Below are 24,282 nucleotides of genomic sequence, written 5' to 3' on the forward strand. Positions count from 1 at the left end.
ATGCAGAGAGACAGGACTGCAGCCCAGGGAGGGGGGTCTGGCACCCTGGGACCCTTCCCTGGGCAATGAATCGAGGGACAAGGGGGTGTCATGCCCAGTGTCAATCTTCCTGGGTGGGAGATGCAAAGCCTGTGCTCCCCCAAAGTTGGGCCATTTCTTCTTAGGTATCATCAGCTAATTGCCCTCTTTGCAATGGAGGGAGTGGGGGCTAATTCTTTCCCCAGATGTGTCCCCGAAATCTTCCAGCTGTGCCTGCCTGGCACAGGGCGGGGTCCCCCATCATTTTGGGTGGGTGCTCACAGGGGTCATGGCACTTTCGCTTGCACCACAGAGTCCAGGGTTGGAGTCCAGGGGCTCAAAGTCTGCCCTGGCAGGGAACACTCAGGCTGCTAGTGCCTCAGGATGGGGACAAGGTGGCATTTCACTTCCCAGCAGATCGCAGGGTGCCCCACTCCCCCATCTGCCCCTGCCCAGCCTGCCCGCCCCCCTGCACATGCCTTTGCGCGGGGGCTGGAGGCAGGCAGTGAGGGGGGGTGGGAATACTGGCTGGAGCGAGTCTGAACCTGGCATCTGTCGAATGTCACCTTACCCAGACAGTCTGTGCTTCCCTGTCTCCATATCAACCGTTCTGCTCCAGCCACCTGCGGGGGGGTGGCAGGGAGCGTCTTTGGGAGGAGGAGATCTCGCTGCTCCCCTCACACCCTGCAGCCTCCTTTTCCTTCCCTTCCCTTCCCTGCTGCCCCCCAGATGCCAGACCCTGGGCTATAAACTGCAGTAGATGCTCCTCCAGCCTGGGAGCTGGGGGTGACCCCCGTGCTCATGGCCTCGTGACCCCACATTGCACTGTCTGGCTCCACTGTGCCTCAGTTTCCCCTCTCCGGTGCAGCTGGGGCGCAGAAGGGATGCTGGGGCTTGTTCCACCCCAGCCGCAGCAGTGAGGGCCTCTTCCAAGAGCTCAGCATTTTTCCCTGGACTTGTCCCTCTTCCCTGCGACCAGATGTTCTCACCCTCCTCCCTGCAGCAGGGTCCCGGCCAGAGGCGGGACAGCAACCGCCTGCCGCCACCCCCCTCCTGCCCTGCACCTGGACAGCGGCTGGGGGCAGGGGACAAGGGACACTTCATAGCGTCCTCCCGCGGCTGTGTCCCGACTCCCAGGGGTCCTTAGTATCAATCCTTCCCGCCCCAGTTGAGTTGTGGCAGTGCCAAAGGCAGCGGGGAGCTGAGCCCAGTGTGGGGCGTGGGGTGGTGGCTTCAGGGCTTGGTGTTGAGGGGATGCTGGAGCCTTTTGGGGGTGCAGCAATGTTTGGGGATATGCTGGAGTATCTGGGGAGATTTTGGAGTATTTGGGGGAATGCTGGAGCTTTTGGGGTGAGGATACCAGAGTGTTTGGGCGGATGCTAGAATATTTACAGAGACACTGGAGGAGCATTTGTCGTGGGGGTGCTGAGTATTGGGGGGGATGCTGGAACACTGGAGGGATGTTGGAGTACTTGGGGTGGGGATACTGAAGTATTGGATGGATGCTGGAGGACTTGGAGAAATGCTGGAGCATTAAGGAGACTGCTGGAACATTTGGAGCATGGGGGCAGTGCTGGAGCATTTTAGGGGAGCATTTGGGGAGGTGTTGGAGGACGTGGGGAGATGCTGGAGCATTGAGGTCAGGACTGGGCACCTGTGGGCATGCAGAGCCCTCGCGGGTGCCTGCCCTGTGCCGAGACACAGGATGGGATGCTGGGATGAATGGATGTCGCTTGTGGGGCCACATGGGTGCTGCCGTGGGGCTCGTGGGTGCTGCTCCTGGGCCATATGAATGCTGCTCACGGTCGGGGTGCCTTGGGAAGGCTCAGGGCGTGCAGCAGGCGGGGCAGACACACAGACAGCCGAGGATGGACACAAGTACTGCTCCCTCCTCTCCCAACCATGCGCAGCGGCTCCTGCAAGTGTGTAATTTCACCACAGTGCCTAAACGAGGGACAGAAGTAAATTGACCTTTTCACCCGTTTTCCTACCAGGGGGATTATAGCCTGTTTCCTGTTAAATCTCTCCAAGAACTGGCTCCATCCTGCTCATGGAGTGGGGCAGGGAGGGGGGGACAGACACCCACCCAAAGTGGGGGCTTTAATTTCTCTCCTCATCCCCCTGCACTGTGCCTTTTCCACCCCATCCCATTGCTCCACCACCTCTCCTCTCATTAAAGTCTTCGGGGTGATTTCACCAACCCCGGGCAAAACCAACGTGGAAGAAATTGCTGGGAGGAAGGAACTGAAGGCGGAGAGTGATAAATATTGAAAGGGTGGGATTTCGATGTAGGCTGCAACAGCTGTGCCGGTTACAGTGTCACACTATCTCTCCACAGGTTTACTGACCCATTTCCATTCACAGGGCTGCCAGTATCTTAGCAACTGCAACAGTCCCCCAAGAACAGGCATATTGCCTGCTATTAGTGACTGCTGCAACTGTGTCAAGGTTAGCTCTCTCCCTCCAAGCCCTGCCGGGTTTGTTTTTTGCCCAAAGCCAGCACAGTCTGTTCGGTGACATGTCCCCCGGCAACCATCCTGGGTGTTGGGTGTTCATCTCTCCCACGGAAAATGCCAGCAGGGCTGGAGTGGTTGGTGGGATGGTGGTTGTGGGGTTGGGTGATGGATGGGATGAGGGTTTAGGTGATAGGATGGTTCAGGATGTGGGTTTGGGTGGTGGGATGGAGCAGGATGTGGGGTAGGGTGTACTGGGAGATGCTGTAGGGTGTTGGTGATGGGGTGGGGTGAATAGTGTGTCCCCAAAAATAGGACTATTGCCATCTAGTTGGGTGTCACTGTCACCCCTGTGCAACTCTGAGCCCTGAGAACTTGGAGAGGGTTGGGGGGTACGCTGATCCCATTTGGGTGCTGGGTGTTCATACTTCCCAGGAAAAATGTCAGCAGGGCTGGAGTGGCTGGTGGGATAGTGATGGATGGGATGTGGAGTTGTGTGGTGGGATGGTGCAGGACTGGCTGGTGGGATGAAGAAGGATGCAGGGTAGGGTAGTGTGATGGAGTGGGATGCACCTTGGCTGGTAGGATGGATGAGGATGCACGGCTGGATGGTGGGATGGAGCTGGAGGTGGGGCTGGGTGTGCTGGGAGATTCTGCAGGGTGTTCAGGATGGTGTGGGGTATGTAATGCGACTCCCAAAATAGGAGTGTTGTCATCCAGCTGGGTGTCACCATCACCCCTGTGCAGCTCCGAGCCCCAGGAAGTCACTGGAGGGGGTTGGGGGCTGCACTGATCCTGCTTGGGGTGTCACCCTGCCAGGCTGGCTTTTCACCCAAAGCCAGCATGGGCTGTTTGGTGACATTCCCCCAGCAACTCTCCTGACTGTTGGGTGTTCATTCCTGCCATGGAAAATGATGGATGGGATGTGGGGTGGGGTGGTGGGATGGATGGGATGGTGGAGCTCAGCGTGCCAGGGAATGTTGCAGGGTGTTGGGGATGGTGTAGGTGCATGGAGTGTCCCAAAAAATAAGAGTCTTGTCACCCACCTGAGTGTCAGCATCATCCCAGCCTTGGCAAGTCACCAGGAGGGGACTGGGGCCTGTGCTGATCCCACGTGGGTGTCACAAGCTGGATTGGCCTCATCCTGTGCCCTCAGGGGCTCAGGACTTGGCTGGGCATGGGCAGGGGATGGTGCATGTCCCTGGGGTCCACGGTGGGTCCAGGGGCTCGGAGGAAAAGACACAACTGTCCAGGCACCACCACACACCAGGCTGGGACAGCAGTGCCACATGGGTGACATCCACTGTCACCATCTCTGTTCCCACAGCACCTGGCCCTGAGAGGAGGGATTTGTGGTCCCTCAGTGTCCCCAAAAAATGTGTGATAGTGGGGTGACTGAACCCACACAGCCGGGAGAGGGCAAGCAGCTGGTGCATCCCCAAAACACCCCATGCCAGGAGGGAAACTGAGGCATGGGGCCCCTACCCCGGCAGGCAGAGCCCCCCTCCCGCAGCTCGGGGGGGGCTGAGGAGTAGCGGGGCAGCTGCTGGGGTGGGCGGGTGCATCCCGACTCCCCTTCCCAGCCATCTTCCCCGGCAGCGCTGCAGACAGCAGGCTCCACACCGGCACGGCCGCGGGGACGGCTGCGAGGAAAGCCACAAAAATGATTTAAGGGGCTGGCGGGATTGATTTATTAAGAACAATTAAAAGCGCTAAATACGCTTAGCTCAGCCAGACACCGAGCAGGGAGCCTGGGGGGGAGAGACCTGTCTGCCGGATCCGGAGGGCGCGGCTGGCAGCAGGATACTGGTGGCAGTGGTGGGGGATAGGGTTGCACTGGGCTGGGCTGGGGCAGCAGGGGAAGGAGAACGGTGTTGGTGGAAAGGCAGTGGAATGGAGTGCAGCACCCTGGGGCTGGATTTGCATGCAGGGTGGATTTGGGCCCAGGGATGAGTTTGCATCTAGGGATAAATTATCACTCCGGGTTGGATTTTCACCTAGGTGTGCGTTTGCACCCTGTAGTGGGGGGAATTTGCACCCAGGGATGGGTTTGTTTCTGGGGATAGGTTCATATCCAGGGGAGGGGTTCACCCAGCTATGGGTTTGCACCCTGCAGTGGGATGAATTTGCATCCAGGGGAGTGTTTGCACCCCAGCTGGAAGGATGGAAGAGATGTCAGGGACCAGGGGTCCCCCAGGCAATGCTGCACTGAGGAGCTGTTTAGAGCCAGTGCCAGCTGCAGGGTGCCCCATAGGAGCAGTAAGCCATACTGGGCTGGGTGCTGCTGTCCCAGTCTGACGGAGCTACCTTGGGAGCTTTGGCAAACGGATTTTCCTCCAGTGGGCATCCATGAGGCTGACATGAGTGTGGGTCCAAGGAACTCATGGAGCAGAAATCCTGGAGTGTTGTGATCTGCAAACCTGCATCCCTCACAGAAAACCCCAGCCGAAAGTCCTTGGAGGCTGGGAGAGTCCTTGGACGTGTCCAGACCTGCCCAGCCCGGCTCCTCCCAGGCACCTGTGGCAGCTGTGGGGGGATGGCAATAGCTGGCGGCTCTCCTGGGGTCCCCGGTGCTGTCACCATGCAGGATGAGCTTCAGCCAGCAGTTCTGAGTCCCTGTGTGCTGCCAGGGTGTTGGGATACCAGGAATGGGGGCAGAGGGCTGTGCCCTGCATTCTTCCAGTCCCAGTGGCTGCCTGCAGTGGGAGGAATGGTTTTGTACCCATTTTCTAGTGCTGTGAGGATCCATCCCCTTCGCTGGGCTCACCAGGCTAGCTGTACTTTGGGACGGCAGTGGGGATCCAGGGGTTGCTCTGGGACACTGGAATGCTGAGCCATGCTGCCTTCCTACCTTTAACCCCTCCCAAGGCTGTCAGGGAGGTGGGGGTCAGGTTTTTAGGTCTGTGTTCAGATCCCCCACACAGAGCCCCCACAGCTTCCTCCAGTCACCACCTTGGGGCTGGATGTGCTCACGTCCCCATCATCGTTTGGGTCCCTGGGTCATGAGCCACGCTGGGCACATCCTGCTCACCAAAATCCACAGTGTGGGAGGGCACCCCTGCCCTGGCCCCCCGGATAGGAGCCCTGAGAGTCAGGAGGTGCTGGGAAAGGTGCTGAATGGGAACAAAAGGTCCGTGGAGCGGCTGGCAGGGGCGAGCGGAGCCCGAGGCTTTCTGCTGACCCCGCTCCAGCGGCCCCAGCCCGGCCTCCTCCCGCCGCCCCCACCCGCTCCTGCCGACGTCAGCGCTTCCCGGCAGCGCTCCCAGGTGTACCTGGAGCTGGCTGAGAGGTGGAAAAGCCATTTCTTCCCCGGTGCTTATACCTCTGCCAGCCCTGGCCAAAGCTCCCAGAGTAGGGTGGGTGCTCATGCCTTGTGCCCAAACGTCTCCGTGGGGTCATGTGTCCTTTTCCCATGAGGATGGAGCCGTGGTGAGGTGTGGAGTGTGGTATGAGTTGGGTGGTGACCATGGTGTAGGTGCTGGGTACCCCTGTGTACCCCACTGCTCCCACTGGGTGTGCCTGTGGGGACAGTGGCTGGGCGTAAAGCTGGATGGAGGTGGAGGAGGTGATGAGGAATGGAAGTGGCCAGGGATGCAGGTGACCAGGGGTGGAGGCAGCTTTGGATGGAAGTGGCTGGGGATGGAGATGACCCTGGCACAGCATCTGCCTCTGTGCTTCTGCTTGCCCAAGTGCTGGCATGACCACAGGCAGTGGGACAAAGCCAGAGCCCATGGGACAAGTGGGCTGCCCACAGTCACCAACTGGGACGTGCTGGTGTCCCAGCAGCCACGCGGTGGGAAGGTGGGTGCAGTGAGTCGCCCAGAGCAGTGCAAGCGGGGCGGTGGCAGAGGTGGGACAACCCCAGGGCACTCGGCAGCCGGTGCCCGGGTGCCCCCGGCCCCGCCAGCGCTCCCGCCGCCGGCTGCCCAAGGGTTAACGAGAGTTTGCTGCTCCTGCAGACAATTAGTGACATCTTTGCTGACAACGCCACACTGAGCCTCTGCCGCCTCCCCGGCAGCACCAGCCCGGCCGCCCCCGCGCCCCACGCGGCCCCTTTCTGCCGCTGCCTTCGCCACCGTGGCCCTGCCGTGGTCCAGCCGGCACCGCGCCCCGACACGGCGCCCCGACACCGCGCCCCGACACCGCGCCCGGCGGCGTTCGGCAGCGGCAGCAGGATTGCAATCCCAAGCGGAGCAGCCGGCTCCCCTCGCTGCCCTCTGACCCGCTGTTGCTGTGGAAACTGCATCCCACGTAGGATTATGGAGCCGGAATCCGCAGGCTCCAAACTCCCCTCCAAATCCAGACGGTCACCGGGGTTCCCCCGCCCGCAGCACCAGCCCCCCTACCCGCGGCGCCTGCGGGGTGCCCACAGGGTGCCCGATATCCCCAGTGGGGTGGCATCTGGGTACTGGAGGAGGTGGCAGCAGCAGTCCTGTGTCCCCTGGTTTGCACCCACTGGCTGGTAACACTGCTGAAGATGTCACAGTATCTCCATGAGGCCATCAGTGACCCCTGGCCCATCTGCTCCCTTGTGCCATCACCTGAGTATCATCTCCCTGTGTGCCATCCCTGCATCTCAGGGGGAGAGGGTGGTGTGCTAGCAGGACCCTCACCCTCGAACAGCACGCCAGGAACCTGGGTCCACACCAAGGACACATCCCCAGCACCTCTAAGGCAGAAGCAGGAGCTGGACACCCACCAGAGACCCCCACACCCGCAGGGACCAGCAGCGTGGGTCCCCCGGGGGGAGAAGGGGTGGGCACGGGGGAGAGCAGAGCCTGTTTGGGGAGCTCTGTGGGCTGCGCTTGTGTCTCAGCATCTCTCCTGCCACCCGAGGAGGTAGGAGCTGAATTAATCGCGATCAATTAGTGCTGCTTGCAGTCCCTGGCTCCCTCCCTGCACCAGCTTTGTGCTGTCACACCCAGCGAGGGGGGCCCCGGTGTCCCCTGCAGCACCTGTGTGCCATCGGAACTGCAGACCCTCCGGACCTCCAGATGGGGATGGGGAACAAGCAGGGTGTCCCCCAGCCCATGTGGCCACGAGAAACATCCCTGCCATAAAATTTGGTGGAGGGGATGAGGAGGGGGCTGCATGAGTCCCTCGAGGTCCCTCTGCCAGGCTGGAGGAGGGTGATGGGGTGTCCGGAGCGAGTGTCCGGATCCTGCAGGATACTGCAGCAAATGCCCTGCAATCTGCAGCCGGATGAATCCCACCTTCCTTCCCCCGCAACGTGCTGCCCTGGGCTACAGCTAATCTATTGTGCGCTGGGCTGCAGCCAGCACAAGCTGCAATACAGTAAATCCTTCTGCAGTATCCTGCAAGGGGACCGAGCCCAGCCGCAGCCGCCCGCCGCCGCCAGACAAAGACGGGGGGCCCTCACGGGGATGGGGCACAGGGGACGAGGGCACCAGAGGGTGGCAGGACCCCTGGCGTCGTGCCGGTGAAGATGGGAGAATAAAGCCCTTGAGCAGGGTGGGAAGTTCTCCAGGGAGTTTTGGGTGGTGCTGTGCATTCTCCTGGCCCCCCAAATCTGCGGGTAGGGAGATGCTCAGTCCTCTGTGTTTGGGTTTTCCCTAAATGTTGTCACCACCATCTTCCCCTTTCAGGGTGCCAGTGTGAGGCAGGGGTTTCCAAGCCCGCCCTTTCCCTGTGCATGGTGCATCCTTCCTTGTGCCTCAGTTTCCCCACCAGTATAGGGCCACCAAGCCCCTCAGCCCCCTCCCTCAAGCAGGCTCCATCACATGTGAGCCCCATTGCCCTTTTCTGGGGGATTTTGCTTGGATACTGTCATTATGGTTATTATTACTATTATTACTATCATTGGGATGTTGGTGGGGCTCTGCAGCTCTGCCGGACCCGTCTTTGGCGAGCGAGGCATCCTTCAAAGGGAAGGCGCTCCGTCACCGCCCCACAGCAGCTGCGTTCTCCTCAATTAGAAGAGGTAATGAAGCAATTTATGGGCATCTACAAAGTGATGTGTGAGTGACAGGCTGTGTACGATCCGCGCCGGGGCTCTGCCGGCAAGTTGTGTTCTTCCAATTTTAATGGAAAGCTCCCCGGCGAGGGGGGAGAGCAAACATTGGTGTGTCTATAGGTGTGTGCTGCGAGGGGTCGGTGGTGCCAGTGCAGCGTGGGTGGGTGCAGGGAGACCTGGGTGCTCCAATCCCCATCCCTGGGGAGCCTGAGCCATGGTGTAACCGGAGATGGAGGGCAGCTGGGTGGGAGCTGAGCCTGGGGCACTACAGGATGCCTGGGTCCTCTGGAATAGTTGGCTGCAGTTCCCTATTTCCATCAGCACCCTGGGCACTGCCCACCCTGCTCCTGCCTCAGCTTCCCTGTCGCTATCCATGTCCCCAGTGCAAGGCACTGGCAGACCCCTTCTTCACACCCCCAGCTTTTGGTGGACCACCGTGCCCTCTCAAGGGAGAGGGTGAATTGTGTTTTGGGGTCAAACCCCAGTGGCTTCCACTGCCACCACAACGGAATGGGTTGGGGTCTGCAGTGCTGTCCAGGTGTTTTGGGTGCCTGGGGGTCTCTGGAGCTTGTGCATGCTGCCATGGGGCCTTGTACCTCCAAGTAGGTGTGATCCTGTGTGCCCACAGAGGTGAGTGCCACACCTCCAGGTGCTCACACACCTGTCTGTGTACCTGTAACACAGGTGTGCACCCATCAGTGCACTCACCAGTGCCTATGCATGTTCCTGTACCTGTGTGTACCTGTACGTGCTTGTCACATGTGTGACCCACCCGTTGGTGCCCACACATGTTCCTGTGCCTGTATGTGCACCCACATCACTGTAGGGCTGTGTGGGTGCACCTGTATGAGGCCTGTCTGCACACGTGTGTGCAAATCCTCCCACCGTGCATGTACCTGTGCACACACCTGCATGTGCACAACCATCTTGTGCACATTCAGACCTGTTAGTGGCTGCACCACCTCCATGCCCACATATTTGGGGATGCCAGGCTGCCGGCGTGATGGGGCAGGGGTTGGTCCCGCCTCCCCACACCCCTGCCCCATCACGCCAGCACTGGCATTGTCCCCAGTGGCTCCCACACCCCAGCTCGGCCCCAGCCGGCCGCATCTCCCAGGAAACAGGATCCACAGCCAGGAGTTTCCGCTCAACTCGTGTATGCCTCCCACAAAAAAAAAAAAAAAAAAAAAAAAAAAAAAAAAAAAAAAAAAAAAGGAAAAAACCCACCCTGACACCAGCACGGCTGTTAATCCTGCCCGGTTCATTCTGCTTTTCTTGTCCAGCCAGTTTCTAAAATTGGCCAAGGGAGGCAACTGGCTGCTCTCCCCCCACCCAGACCCCCCCCTCGGTCCCCACCTGGACGCCCCGGCGCGGTGTCAGCACCTGGACCCTGTCACCCCATTGCCTGCGTGGTGGGGCTGCGAGCGGGCGGCGCTGGTGCCCGGCATGGGGTGTGGGTGGGCACCGGCGGTCCCAGGACCCCGGTGGGCGCAGTGTCAGCACCCTCCCATCCCGGCGGGCGCCCCTTTGCTGCCCTGGGCAGCCCCCCAGCCCCAGCGCCGGGGGAGCATGGCTGTGCCGAGCGAGCCCTCGGCATGGGCACGCGTCCATCTGGCGCCTTCCAAATGTTACTGGCCTCGCAGGATCCCGGCTCCGCTTGGCGTTAACCCGCAGCGCACCGGTGGGGAGCGGGGGGAGCCGGGCGTCGCCGCTGTGACCCCCCCAGGGGCCTCCAGCAGGGTGTCGGGGGCTGTGCAGCCGCCCAGGGTGCCGGTGCTGGGGGCTGGGGGAGGCGTGGGCAGCCAGCGGAGCCCCCTCCGCGCCAGCGCGGCCGCGGGTGTTACATGACCCGGCGTGGCCGGCGCTGGGCAGGGACACACCGGGGCTGTGACTCATGCTGTGGCTATAACAGGGAGCCCGGGGAGGGGGGCCGCGACCATCTGCGCAGCCTCAGGGCTGCCAGCACACTGCGGGGGCCCTGGGGTGCGCTCCCCTCGCCGGGGCACAGCACGCCGGGCACCGCCGGGAGCAGCCGGCACACGGAGACCCGCGGGCAAACACACCCGGCACCCTGGGGAGCGCCTGGTACCCCGAGCTGGCACCCCGAGGGAGGGGTACCGATGTGTCCCGCAGGCAGGGAGAGGGCAGAGGAGGGGGCCCGGAGACTGCTCGCCTCCCGCGCCGGCTCGACGGGGCGGGGGAACAAAGCTGGCACCGAGGGAAGAGCTAAATTTAGCCCGTTTCCCTGCTAGCTCTGAACTGCGGCGCTGGGCTCCAGCCGGCCGAGGTGCCACCATCGCTGTGGTCCATCTGTCGAGCCGTTCCCCAGCCCTCTCGAGCCCCCCCAAGCCAGGGAGGGGGCTCAGACCCCTCCACGACCAAGGGGGTTGGGGGCTGCATCCGTGCTGGGCAGTGCCACCGGGGTCACCAGTATCCGGAGGCAGTGGGGTACGCACGTCTGTGGGGTGGTAGGGGAGGGTCCTTGCACGAGAGAAGGGCTCTTGACTGGGGGGATGATTGTGGGGCAAAATGGTGGCCGGAGGGGGGTTTGTTGTGGGGAGATGGGCGTTACAGGGAGATGGTCTTTGAGGGGTAATAGTCATTGAAGGGGAAATGGTCATTAAGGGGGAGATGGTCCTTGCAGCGGAGACGGTTTCCTGTGGGCAAGATGATCCTTGCAGGGAAGATGGTCATGGCAGGAGAGATGGTCCTTGTGGGGAAGATGTGCTTGAAGGCAACAAGGTCCTTGCAGGGGCGATGGTCGTTTCAGGATGGATTATTTCTCCTGAGGGAGATGGTCCTTGCAGGGGAGATGGTTTCTTGCAGCAGCAGGAATAGGGGCCTGAGCAGGCATCCCCTCTCCTGCCCACCTCAAGGGCACTGTGCCGCATTCTGGTGTTAAGGGCTGAACCTACCAAGGGTTCCACTGGCTCCAGGACCCCCAGGCCTGGAGGATGCCACCAGCCAGGTGGGGGCTGTGCTAAAGGAGACCCCAGTGGCAGTGGCACATCCAGAGCCAGGCCCAGGAGAAGGGCCACATCCCCTGACTCAGCTCTGTCCCCAACAGCATGGGGGTGTCCCTGTTGCCAGGACCAGGGGAATTGCAGGGAAATGTAGGGAATTGCAGGCACCCAGCCACCTTCCTACAGCTCTGGGTTATGAGGAGGTATCAAGATCTTTGGCATCCCTTGTTTATCACCCAGTGGTCCTAGACCCTCCCTCCCAGTGCCAGGGAGCCTGCCCTGGGGATGTGATACCCTGGGATGATGTGAGAGGGCAGAACCCAGGTATGTTTGCCCCACATGCCAGCCAACCCCTTCCTGGCAGTGCTGTCCCTGCAGCGTGTTGGAGAGACATGTCCCCTCACCAGCTCCCTGCTTGGGGGTACCCCAAAAAAACCTCTGATAGCCCCACAAAGGGAACTGGCGGCCAAGCAGCTCATCTGGACCCGTTACCTAAGATGAAACCCAGGCGCCATCTGCTCCATCTCCTAATTAAGAGCATGGCAGAGGAGTCAGGGCAGCGGGGGGACATGGTGACAGCAGGGGGGATGTGACAGCGGGGCTCCAGCCATGGGGTGACAAATGAAGGAAGGGTCAGGGCTGCCTGCAGGCACTGTGTGCCCCAGCACCCATCTGTGCCCACCCTTCCGAACCCCCGGCTTTTGCCCTGCTCCCAGTTACAGGGTGGTGGGTCCCCAAGGTGGGTGGGTGCTCTGGGAGCTGCCAGGGGTACCCAGAGAGGACCTCAAACACCCCTGGTGCGGATGGGTGCCCCACTTCAGAGGAGGGCAGGGTGCTGGCAGGGAATGAGGTGTGGGGAGGAGGAGGCAGCAGGACTCGGGCGCTTTGGGGTCTGTGATGCTGAATTAGAGGGGATGTGGAAGTCGCCGCGAAGGGGGTGAAGGCGGAGGGACCCCCCGCGTGGCTCAGGGAGGAGGTGGCCACTGGGGGCTGGCTGGAGAACACGGAAACCCTCGGCGAGCGCCTGCCAGGAAGCTGTCACTGGAGGGGATTTTCCATTGGTGTCAGCAGGCTCAGGACGGGCTGGGGGGAACTGGTGGGGCGGGGGTTGGGGGCGCCTGGGAGGGGACCAGGGGGGTGCGAGGGTCAGGGCGCAGAGGCGACAAGCTCCCCGATGCCCCAGGGGTGTGTGAGGGGGGTTGCGCAGAGGAGTTGCACCCCCGTGGTGCCCCAGATGCGCGGGAACAGGGGAGGAAAACCACCATGGTGTGAGGGGGGTGAGTGTGCGAGAGGCACCGCCACGGCGTCCCCGTGTGCGACACGAGTGGGGCACCCCCGATGCCACCTGGGGGGACGGGGGGGCAAGTAGGGCATCCCTGCAATGGAAGGCCAGCTGTGCACACAGGACACGGGTGGCAGCCGGAACCGGAGACGCCCCTGCGCCCATGTGGGGGTACTTAGGGCCAGCCCAAACCTTCGCAGCGCCCCGCGGTGCCCAAGGAGCCCCGAGGCAATGGGGGAGGGCAATAAGGAGGACACCCCGTCCCCGCTGCTGCCGCCGCGGGCGGCTGGGCACGGCGCCCCGGCGGGGTAGGAGGCGTCGGGCCAGCGTGTCCCCATCTGTGTGGCGGCTGTGTCCCTGCCGCCTCCCTGTCTCCCGGTGGCATCTCCGGCCCCACCCTGACGTCTGGGTGGCCTCGGAGCCGGGCACCAAACCACGTCCGTGTCCTGCGGGGCCATCCCTCCATCCCCCCGCTGCCACGCCAGTGCCAGGACGGCCCCTCCGTGCCCGCCCTGTGCCAGCGCTGCGGGTCGGGGCTGCGCGCCAGCAGCCTCGGGGAGCTTAGGGGGGCTCGGGGGCGTCTGCAGCCTCCTGTACACTCATGCTGCCACCCCACGGCACCCTTCCGACCAAAGAGGGACCTTGTCTGGATGGAGTGGGGGAGGTGGGGGGGAACATTCTGCCAGGTTAGACAGGGCTTGGAGCAACCTGGTCTAGTGGAAGATCTCCCTGCCAATGGCAGGGGGCTGGAAGGAGATGAGCCTTAAGGTCCCTTCCAACCCAAACCATTCCACGATTCTGATTCCTCTCGCCGCCAACCTCCGTCAAGCCTGAAACCGTTAAACTAATTAAAGCTTTGCAGCAGCAGGATTAAGCCCGGGCAGGGGAGGTGGGAGCCCAGGTAGTCGATTAGTTCACCAGGCGAGGATATTGGATTTCTGCGAGGCGAGTCAGCAGTCTTCGGGGGCTGTTATCTTTGCAGGGCTGCGGGGTCAGGAGGTGGGAAGCGGAGGTGACTGCAATCTCGCCCGCTTCATCCCCCCGCTCTTCATCCTCACCCCCCCGGCCCCGCCGCAGCACCCGGTCTGGCCGGCTCTCCCCCGCCCGCGGCGCCCATCTCTATCTCTCCTTCTCCCTCCGTCCCTTCTCGCTTGTGTGGTCTCGGCTGGTGTTTTGTAACCAGTGAGGAAAAAAAAAATTAAAAGAATTTTTTTCAAAAAAAAAGGGAAAAAAAAAAAAAAAAAAAAAAAAAAAAAAAAAAAGGCCCTACCCCTGGCGAGGAAGCCAGGAATGGCGAGGTCCGGAGAGCCTAATGGGAAACATGTGGCGGCTGCCTGGGGCTGAGCGGGGAGGTGAAAGTGAGCGCGGCGGCGCGGCGAACATCCCGGTGCGCCCCGCTGCCCCCCCGCCCGCGGCCGGGCTCCCACCCGCGCCCCACGCCGTGCGGGGCGGGGGAATGGCGGGTGCTGCCCACCCCGCGGTGTTTTGGGGGGTGCAGGTGGTCCCCGCCGTGGAGGGTGGTTTGCACAGGGCGAGGGCGGAGTCCCGGCGCAGGGAGTGTCCTCCGCGTGTCACGGGACACGCGGGCCCCGTGGGGCCGAGGGCAGGAGCCGGACACCGGTGCTGTGGGTAAGAGCCGCGGCTTGTGCCCAGCGCCTGCGGCACCGGGGGTGCGCACCGGGTATGAACGAGGGCAGTGAAGAACACGCAGAACATGGGCGGTGGCGTGTCCAGAGGCCCCGCACACCGCGGTGGGGACCCCACGGACATCCCGCAGTTTTTGCCAAAGCACGGACACACCGGGGGACGGCGGCGCAGAGCTGGGGGCTGCACCCCGACACCCCCGACACCCCGAACCTCCCGTCGAGCCGCGCGCAGCGTGCGCAGCGGGGACCAGCTCTCGGCGGCTGTTCTGGAAAAACTCCCGTTTGTTTCCTTCCTGCCTGCCTCCCCTCCGACAGCTCCCTGGGCACACCAGCAGCCTCAGCAGAGACGAGACCGGTCTTTCTAGCACATATTTTCCTGCTCCACATAGCCCTTGGTGTAACTTTACACCGAGGTGCCCGCATCTCCGCGGTGCCAGCGCTGCGCCCAAAGGCTGGCGGGGAGACGGGGAAAGGGGGGGATGCGGATGGACTGACAGGTTTGAATTCTCTTTCCCTGCCTTGTTGATAAGTTGTCACGCTAATCCAGACACCGGGAAGAGCCTGGATCACGCCGAGCGGCTGCGTGTGTGTGTCTGCGGGTGTGTGCTGGGGGAGGGAGCCAACCGGCAGGGATTCACACGCGGCGCTGGGGAGGGAGAACAGGCGGACATGCTGGCACGGGGGGATTGCGAGGGGCTGAGGGGCTTCGCTGTGCACCCCTGTGCCACACGGGCAGCGGCTGTGGGTGCCTGGACCTCCTGCAGGAGACTGGGGGCCAGAGCTTTCTGCACACGCGTGTGCAATGTGCACATCTGTGTGGATATGCACATGTGCCTGCAGTCGGGTGGGGAGATGCTCCTCTTCGTATGGGCAGTCCCCCGTTCAAGGCGTGGACACGGTGGGGGGAAAAGGGTTGTCATGCCCCAAAATGCCACCCTGGGAATCCCGTGATGGGGCAAAGGGCACAGCGTGGGTGTCCCCGTGGGCTGTGGCTTCAAGGGGGAGGCGTTAACGGGTGGCACACGGTGTGCCCAGCCCTGCGGGCACCCACGGCAGCTGGGGCAAGTGGTTCTCCCGGGGAGGGTGGACGACGACGCTGGGCTGATGTGTGGGGGTCTCTCTCGAGCAGATGGGAGCTCGGTCGCCTGCCAGCCCCTCGCACTGGAGAACGGTGCCAGCCCGCCAGCCGAGTGGTTCCCGCCTGCCCAGGGCTCCGGCCCCCGCCAGCCCGGCAGCGACGGCGACAGCAGGAGCTTCCGAGTGAACCTGCACTGCAAACACCCCCGAAACAGGTACTTGGGGGCCTCACGCTAAAAATGGCGTGCGGCACCAAGGGGGGGTTGGCGGCACATCTTGCTGCTGATGTTCTGTCCGCCCCTGTCGGGGAGACACAGGGCGAGAGGCTCCCCGGCTCTGCACAGCGTCCCTGTTTGGGATTTTGGAGTGAACAGAGGGGGTGCAGCCCCCACCGAGTGCACGGTGGGCTTTTCAGTGGGCACTGGTGCCCGGCACCCACCCGTGAGTGCCTGAGCCACCCCACCACCTCCCTCGCTGTACCCCATTGCAGCGAGGGGAAACTGAGGCAGACGCCACAGAGGAGCGTCCCGATGAGGGGTCGGGTGGCACCGGGCAGTGTCACCGCGGAGCGAGGGGGGAGTTGCAGCTGTGCGTGGGGTGTGCGCGGGAGCCGGGGGGCGCGGGGGGTGGGATGTGCTGAGCCACCTCCTCGGGCGAAGACCCCCCCCGTGTGTCCGGAGCGCGGCTCGCCGGGGACACCTAGTGGCGGCGCCACCAAAGGACCCCCGCCACCCCCCGCCCCACGGAGGGGGTGGTGGTGGTGGTAGGGATGCTTAAACCTGTCCCCTCTGTCCCCCAGATCAGAGGCAGCTTCCCCCTCTTTGCCCATCCCCTCGCAGCCCCGACGCCACAGTGATGGGCTCGGGAGGATCAGCCCCTGGTATGTCCCGTGGAGGGACTGGCACAGGGGTGGTGGGAACTTAAGTGAGTCCACCCCCAGTGTGGGGCTGACCCTGCACACCCCTTCCTTTGCAGAGAGCTCAAGTGCAATAGCAGGAGCAGCAGCAAAGCCGAGGGTAAGTTCCAGCCCCAGTCCTCAGACCTCCCCAAACTCTGCTCCTGTGGTGGGGTGGGAAAACCCAGATCCTCACGGGAACCACCTACCCCTCTTCACCTGGCAGAGCGCTCCGTGCTGGAGTCTGGCACAAGTGGTCCTGGTGTGGGGAGGACCAGCCCCTTGCTCCTGAGCTGGGGACGGCATCCAGTTTCCCAAGTCCCCATTTTCCCAGCTGAGAGCAGGGCTGTCACATTCTTGCAGTGCCAGCTGGGTCCTTGCTGGTGGCAGGGCAGAGGGAGCTGGGGGGTGGATATGGGGACCTCATCCCTGAGAACAGGGGGGTGGAGTGAGGCTCTGCTGGCTGTTTTTGTCTGGCAGTGCCTGTGGAGCCTCACTGTCCCACTCTCTGCCACCCATAGGTCCTGGTGTCACCTTCCCTGACCCCCATGTCAGCAACTGCTCGGCCAAGCGGCACGCGGGGGAGGAGGAGGTCAGGATGCGCGTGAAGCCCCCGGGCCCAGTGGTAACGACCAGCGTTGTGCGTGGCTCGCCCGACTACGTCCGAGAGCCCAAATTCTACCCGCCGGGACACCCGGTGCAGCGGCCCCCAGCCTGCCCGGCCGAGAAGGCGTTATCCTGCAGCGTGCTCAGCTTCCCTGAGGGCTCGTGCCCCGCACTCGGCCGGGAGCACCAGGCAGGCTCGCTGCTGCACGGCGACCCGGCCGACCGCTGCCAGAGCGTCCACGGGGGCACCAAGGCGGCCGAGGACCTGCTGGGCTGTGCCGGGGAGCCCCGGATCCTGGGGGGCAGCGCGGAGGAGGCATCCGCCCGCGATCGGGCGCCCAAAACCTTCCCCAACGCGACACTGGCCTCGGGCCGCTGCAACGTAGACAGCATCCTCGCCTTGCTCCGGAGCAAGTGCGGCAACGGGCACATCAACCTCCACCCCGTGGTGCAGCTCATTGACATCATGAAGGACCTCAACCGCCTCTCCGAGGACCTCAAAAACAGTGGGGTGCACCTGGACTGTGGCAGCCTCCGTGGTGGCGGTGGGGCTCATGAGGACAGCCGCCTCCTGCCCACTGACCGTGACCTCCAGTACAGCTTCTTCTCCTCACCCTCCCTGGCCAACAGCATCCGCAGCCCCGAGGAGCGGGGGGTGCTCCTCAAATCTGACCCGTCGCGGCATCCCCGGCCCCCAGCACGTGATGGGGAAGCTGATGGAGGCGGGGGGAGCACCCCGCAGCCCCCAGGACACAGTGTGGGTGTGGGGGATGTCTCCAAAGCCCCGGTGGATGAAGCCGGCTGCTCCCAGCCCGATGCCAGCGATTACTCGGAGCTGGCCGAGGCGGACATCCTGAACGAGCTGGCCTCCCTGGCTTGCCCAGGGACGCAGCTGCTGGAGTCACAGGCGATGGAGCCACAGCCCCAGTTGCTGCCAGCCCAAGAGCTGGACTCACAATCCCGGCTGTTGGATTCCCAGTCCCTGGAGTCACAGCCCCAGCTGCTCGATTCACAGAGCCTGGAGCCGCTGCCAGAGTCGCTGGAGCTGCAAAACCTGGAGCCGTTGGGGCTGCAGTCACTGGAGCCGCTCTCTGAGTCGCTGGAGCTGCAGTCACTGGAGCCTCTGTCTGAGTCTCTGGAGCTGCAGTCGCTGGAGCCACTGGCAGAGCCTCTGGGGCTGCAGACCCTGGAGCCGCTGCCCGGAGCACTGGAGCCCCCACTGCTGCCCACTGAGCCCTCGCTGCTGGAGCCGCAGCCACTGGGAACCGTTTCGGAGCTGCTGGAGGCACAGCCGGGCGCTGGGGACCCTCTGCGGCCCCACGGGCTGCAGCCCAGGCTCGGGGGGTGTCCCCTGAGCACTATGGTGAAGCGGGGTCCCTGTGGGGGCCGCGGGGCCGGGCGGTGTGGTGAAGACCACCGCAAGTACGCCCTGCGCCGGACAGATAAGCCAAAGATGCTGTGCCGCCGGAGGAGGGCAGGCCGAGGGCGCCGGGTGGACATCACCCCCGAGAGCCGCGTCCTGTCCCCCATCGCCCTGCCCGCTGAGATGCCCCCCGGGCCCGAGGAGCCCGACACCCCAGTGCTGAGCCCCCCCCCGCCACCGACCCCCACCACGCTGGACCCCAGTGAGATACCCAAAGCCCCCATGGCGGGGAAGAAGAGCAAGTGCCGGGGGGTGAGGAAGATGGTGGTGAAGATGGCTAAGATCCCCGTGTCCCTGGGGAGGAGGAACAAGACCACCTACAAGGTGTCATCGCTCAGCAGCAACTTGAACCTGGAGGGGAAGGAGCTGGCAGCCAGCAGCTCCATGGAGCCCACGCCACTGCTCAAGATGAAGAACAATGGGCGCAATGTGGTCGTGGTGTTCCCCCCTGGTGAGATGCCCATTATCCTGAAGCGCAAGCGGGGCCGGCCTCCCAAAAACCTGCTGCTGGGCCAGGCCAAGCCCAAGGAGCCCACTCCAGAAGTGAAGAAGAGGAGGAGGAGGAAGCAGAAGCTGGCCTCACCCCAGCCCTCCTACATCGCAGACACCAATGACAGCAAAGCCGACTACTCAGACGTGTTGGCCAAGTTGGCTTTCCTCAACCGGCAGAGCCAGTGCTCGGGGCGCTGCTCACCACCCCGCTGCTGGACCCCCAGCGAGCCCGAGTCCATCCACCAAGCCCCCGACACCCAGAGCATCTCCCACTTCCTGCATCGTGTCCAGGGCTTCCGCCGGCGTGGCGGCAAGGCTGGGGGCTTTGGTGGGCGCGGGGGAAGCCATGCTGCCCGCGCCGCACGCTGCTCCTTCAGCGATTTCTTTGAGGGCATCGGGAAGAAGAAGAAAGCCCCCACCGCCCTCCATGCTGACCCCGTGCACCCTCGCAAGCGCGGCCGGCTGGAGCCCGATCCTGTGGGAAAACCCAAGAGGAAGCGACGGGCACGCAAGAATGGGGCACTTTTCCCTGAACCCAACTCTGGACAGGGCTTTGGGGATGGCCCCGCCGCAGAGTGGGGTGGAGGGGAGAAGGGCAGCCCCTGGGCCCCCCACCACGGCCACCCTGGCAGCCAGGCTGGACGCAACGGCGGCTACCAAGGGGCTGAGGCGAGACCTTTCCATGCTGCGGGGCTGGACTCAGGCTCCTCTGGCCGCGCTGGCTTCTACGCCAGCAGCGCACCATCCTCGCAGACGGAGACCGGTCCAGAGCGGCACAGCCTCTTCACCGGATACTTCCGCTCCTTGCTGGACTCAGATGACTCCTCCGACCTGCTGGACTTTGCCCTCTCCGCGTCCCGCTCCGAGTCCCGTAAATCGGCAGCTGCCTACACGTCCCCCCCGGCCGCGCTGCCCGGCCAGCGGGGCATGGCTGCCTACACAGCCCGTGGTGGCAAAGTGGCGGCGGCCAACCCTGGTGCCGAAGCCGCCTTCCACGCAGCTATGCAGGGTCGGCCGGCATTCCCGCCTGGCCGTGCCTCCAGCAGCTACGGGGTGACCCAAGGCTCGTCAGAGTGCCGGGGCAGCGAGTCCTTCCCCAAACTGGCCCCGCCATCGGCCGTGTCCCGGTCACCCACGGCTCACCCGGCGACCAGTGGCACCCCCGGCTACTCCCCGTACGGCAGCTACGGCAGTGCCGGGCAGAGCGTGGCACCCACCAGTGTGTTCCCACCAGGAAAGCAGTACCCATCAGCACAGGACTGTCCCAACAGCAAGGACTGCAGCTTTGCCTATGGCAGTGGCAGCAGCCTCCCATCCTCGCCCAGCAGTGCCCACAGTGCCGGCTACGCGCCACCGACAGCTGGTCCCAGTTTGCCGCTGGGAAAAGCCGCCTTCTTCAACAGTGCCGAGCAGGGGGGGCAGTTCTCCAGCGCCGCGCACACCCCCCTGCGTTGTGACAGCCGGGCCAGCACCGTCTCGCCCGGTGGCTACATGGTGCCCAAGGGGTCAGCATCCTACCAGCCCTCACCTGAAAACTGCCGGCAGTTCCCCAGCGCCGCACCGTGGGCCTTCCGGCAAGGCTATGGTGGGTTGGATTGGAGCTCAGAAGCCTTCAGCCAGCTCTACAACCCAGGCTTCGAGTGCCACCTCAATGAACCCAATGTCATCCTGGACATCTCCAACTACACCCCGCAGAAAGCCAAGCAGCAGACTGTCTCTGAGACCTTCTCTGAGTCCTCCTCCGACAGCACCCAGTTCAACCAGCCGGCTGGTTACCGGCGCGCCAACAGCGAGGCATCCTCCAGCGAGGGCCAGTCCAGCCTCTCCAGCCTGGAGAAGCTGATGATGGACTGGAATGAGGCATCCTCTGCCCCTGGCTACAACTGGAACCAGAGCGTCCTCTTCCAGAGTAACTCTAAGCCCGGTCGAGGCCGACGGAAGAAGGTGGATATGTTCGACACCTCCCACCTGAGTTTCTCCTCCTCTTCCTCTTCTTCTTCCGTGTACCCCTCCAAGAGGAACACGGGACCCCGGCAGCCCCGGGGTTCCCGAGGGGCTTGTGCCTCCAAGAAGGAGAGGGGTACAGGCAAAACAAAGTTCCCCACCAAGTCACAGGCGGTGAACCCCCTCTTCCAGGAGAGCACGGACCTGGGCTTGGACTACTACAGTGGGGACAGCAGCATGTCCCCCCTGCCCTCCCAGTCCCGGGGCTTCGGGGTGGGTGAGCGGGACCCCTGTGACTACTCTGGCCCCTACTCCATGAACCCCTCCACCCCCTCAGATGGGACCTTTGTCCAGGGGTTCCAGAGTGACTCCCCCGGTTTGGGGCAGCCAGATTTGGAGAGCAAGCACTTCCCTGCCCTCCCACACCAGCTGGCAGCCCCCGGCCAGCAGACTGTGTTCGAGACTGGTTTGCAGAAAGCCTTCTCGCCCAACTGCTCCCCAACCTTGGCCTTCAAGGAGGACCTCCGGGCAGGCAGCATCCGAAAGTTGCCCGCCTGCGACTCGCTCAAACACAGCATGCAGGGGGGGGCCCTGCCACACGCCCCACACCTGGCTTGCCGTGACCTCCCCATGCCTCAACCACACTACGACTCCCCCAGTTGCAAAAATCCCCCGTACTGGTATTCCCCTAATGCCAGCACCCGCAGCCCTTCGTACGACGGCAAGGCGGGGGCCGGGATGCTGGTGGACTTCATGGGCAGGACGGACCCCCCATGTCTGAACCCCCACTTGAGCAGCCCAAGCAGCACCCACCCCTCCAAGGGCGAGAAGGAGCCCTTGGAGATGTCCCGGGCTCACCACCGAGGACCATACGCTTGCCCCTTGATCAATGACTTGAACATCTCCCCTGTACCAAGAGACTCAATGTTGCAGCTGCAGGACAACTACAGGTACCCCAGTTTTGCACCCCAAGGGCACCCCGTCATGGCCCCCACCCAGAAGAGCGGGTTTTTGGGACCCATGGTAGAGCAACAACACCCTGAGGACACTTTTACGGTCACCTCATTGTAGTGTCTGCTGACGTGCCAACCGGACAACGAGGTTTTGTTACAGGGTAGGTGGGGGAGAACCTGGGGGTGAGGGTGGCAGAGAGGGACACAGGGGACCCTCAGGGCCCTTCTCATCATGTCTCCCTCTCTCTCCATGTTGTGTTTCTCTTTCAGAGGTAATTTAGCCAGCACTTTTTTCTGGAACACTTTTCAAGTTCTGTATTTAACTGGGATTGGAACTGTTTGTTTGTTTTCTAAAAAAAAAAGAAAAAAGATAAAAAGGAAAAAAAAGGAGAAAAAAAGATAAAAAAAGTGAAACTAAAGGAAAAATTAATAATAATGGATGAAGAGAGAAACCCCCCGTTTTTCCCCCTCCGCGCTCAAACCCGCTCCGCCTGCCAACCTCCGGCTTTGCTTTCCGGACTGCCGGCCCCCCACCCCACAGCAGGACAATCGGACAGACGGATGGACGGATGGACGGATGGACGGACAGACAGCGCAGGCCCCGCCAGGCCCGGCACAGGGGCAGGGGAAGGGAGGGCAGGAGGGGATCTGGGGGTCAGCGCTGGGTGCCCCCTGCCCACAGCCCAGCCCCGGGGGAGGCTTTTCGGGGATTCTTTTCTTTTTCTTGTCCCTCCCCGTCCGCTCGCTCGCCGCGGGGCCGCCCTTGCCGGACGGACGCCGATGGGTGTTGGTGAGGCGCTGATCCCCACCAGGCTCTGGCAGAGTCGCCAGCGGGGCTCGGAGACGCCACCATCACCAGGTGAGTGCCAGCCGCATTCCCCACCCTGTACCGGTCCCCCAGCAGGATGCTCCGTGCTCGGTGGGGTCTCCATCCCCCTGCACCCACGCCCTGGGTGCCCCGGCCCCCTTTGGGCTATGAGCAGTTGCCCTGGGTGTTGTCCCACCAAGAATCAAACTGGGGACCCTGTCGGCTCCAATGTCTGGGGGTGGCTGTGGGGTGCAGGGCCGTGCCCTGGGTGTGCCAGGACTGAGGGGGTGTGGGATGCCCCAGACCCCTGAGTGTTTGGGTGCCAGATGGGGGGAGCAGGGTGCGGGACCCCCGGAGATGTGGGTGCCAGACAAGAATGGGAAGGACTCCAGACTGCTGGGTGTAGATGGGACCCCAGATCCCCTGGTCCATGGGTGCCAGATTATGGGTGAACAGGACCTCAGACCCCTGAGTATTTGGGTGCCAGATGAAGGAGGTGGGCAGGACCCCAGGCCCTGGGTATGTGGGTGCCAGATGAGGATGAGAGGAGCCCAGACACCCGGGTGCCAGATCCGTGGGTATGTGGGTGCTGAATGGGAGGTGGGCAAGTCCCCAGCCCCCTGGGTATGTGGGTGCCAGACCCCCGGGTCCGTGGGTGCTGGGGGTGGGCAGACACCCCATGGTGCCTCACTCCTCTCTCCCTCTCCCTCCAGCCACAGCACCCCCAGCCCTGCGCCCCCCACCCATCCCGGCCGCCGGAGCAGAGAGGAGGAGACGAGAGGAGGGGGCCACCTCCGGAGGGGACCCCCGCCCCCCCCGCCCCCGCTTCGCCCCCGGCCCCCGCCTCGGCCGTGGCGCCGGCGCCGCGTTCTCTCTCTCCTCCCAGCCAGAAGCAGAGGGACTCTTTAAGTTTTATTTTTTATTTCATTAATTTTCATTTCCTGCACAAAACCAGCAATTGTAAATACTTTTGAAGAAAAGAAGTTAAAAAAAATGTTTAAAGATTAAAAAAAAAAAAAAAAAAGCTGAAAAATCACCAAAAAAAAAAAAACAGAATCACGCACCGGAGGGAGAATCCAAAATTGATGGAGAACAGGCCCGAAGCATCCAAGAGGTGAATATGCAGCAGAAAAGAGAAAAACCCCCCAGTATGCACTGAGAAAAAATTTATTTACAGATCGAGCAACAAAAAAAAAAGAAAAAAAAGAAAAAAGTAACAATAACCTATTTATTGTATATAATGTTTTATTATAAATCGTGTCTTGTATATTGCATTCTGTACATCTGCTGTGGTTTTGTGGTGTGCAACTTCAGCATGGGTTCCTTGGGTTTCCGTTGCCTTTTTTTTTAATGATTCAATGATGATTTGAGTTTTATTTTTATTATTATTCTGAAGAACGAAGGCGGGTTTTTGGTTTTTTTGTTGGGTTTTTTGGTTGGTTTTTTTGGCAGTACACACCCAAAGATCCAAATTTGTATAAAAACAGAAAGGAATTAAAAAAACAAAAAAAAGAAGAAAAAATTTAAAAAAAAAAGAAAAAAATAAGGAATAAATCAATCATAGACCCTCTTGGTGGGGAGGGGGAGTGGGGGGTGCTGGGGTAAAGGGGGGTCCCTTTTCCAGGGTCCCCAAGGTGGTGGCGGTGACGAGCTCAGGGTGTGGGTGCGTGTGTGGGTGCCAGGTGGGCTTTGGGGTCCTCTCCTCCCACAAATTCCCTGTGTGTCCCCCCTTCCTCAAGAGTTTGGCA

At 62.3% G+C, this 24,282-nt stretch overlaps 1 protein-coding gene across 5 annotated transcripts in view; it reads left to right on the forward strand.

Annotated features, from left to right (window-relative positions):
• Positions 1-23,815, forward strand: part of AHDC1 (AT-hook DNA binding motif containing 1) — a 50,222-nt gene extending 26,407 nt beyond the window's left edge. For all 5 annotated transcript variants that reach the window (XM_063419050.1, XM_063419051.1, XM_063419049.1 and 2 more), the window contains 5 exons: positions 15,466-15,628; positions 16,389-16,429; positions 16,830-21,887; positions 21,997-22,585; positions 23,248-23,815. In XM_063419050.1, the coding sequence (XP_063275120.1) occupies positions 16,907-21,844 (4,938 nt within the window). In that variant the 5' untranslated portion in view covers positions 15,466-15,628; positions 16,389-16,429; positions 16,830-16,906 and the 3' untranslated portion in view covers positions 21,845-21,887; positions 21,997-22,585; positions 23,248-23,815. The remainder of the gene's footprint in view (positions 1-15,465; positions 15,629-16,388; positions 16,430-16,829; positions 21,888-21,996; positions 22,586-23,247) is intronic.
• The last annotated feature ends 467 nt before the right edge of the window (positions 23,816-24,282 follow it).

The sequence above is a fragment of the Prinia subflava genome, chromosome 24 (assembly GCF_021018805.1).
Source record: "Prinia subflava isolate CZ2003 ecotype Zambia chromosome 24, Cam_Psub_1.2, whole genome shotgun sequence".
NCBI classification, from domain to species: Eukaryota; Metazoa; Chordata; class Aves; order Passeriformes; family Cisticolidae; genus Prinia; species Prinia subflava.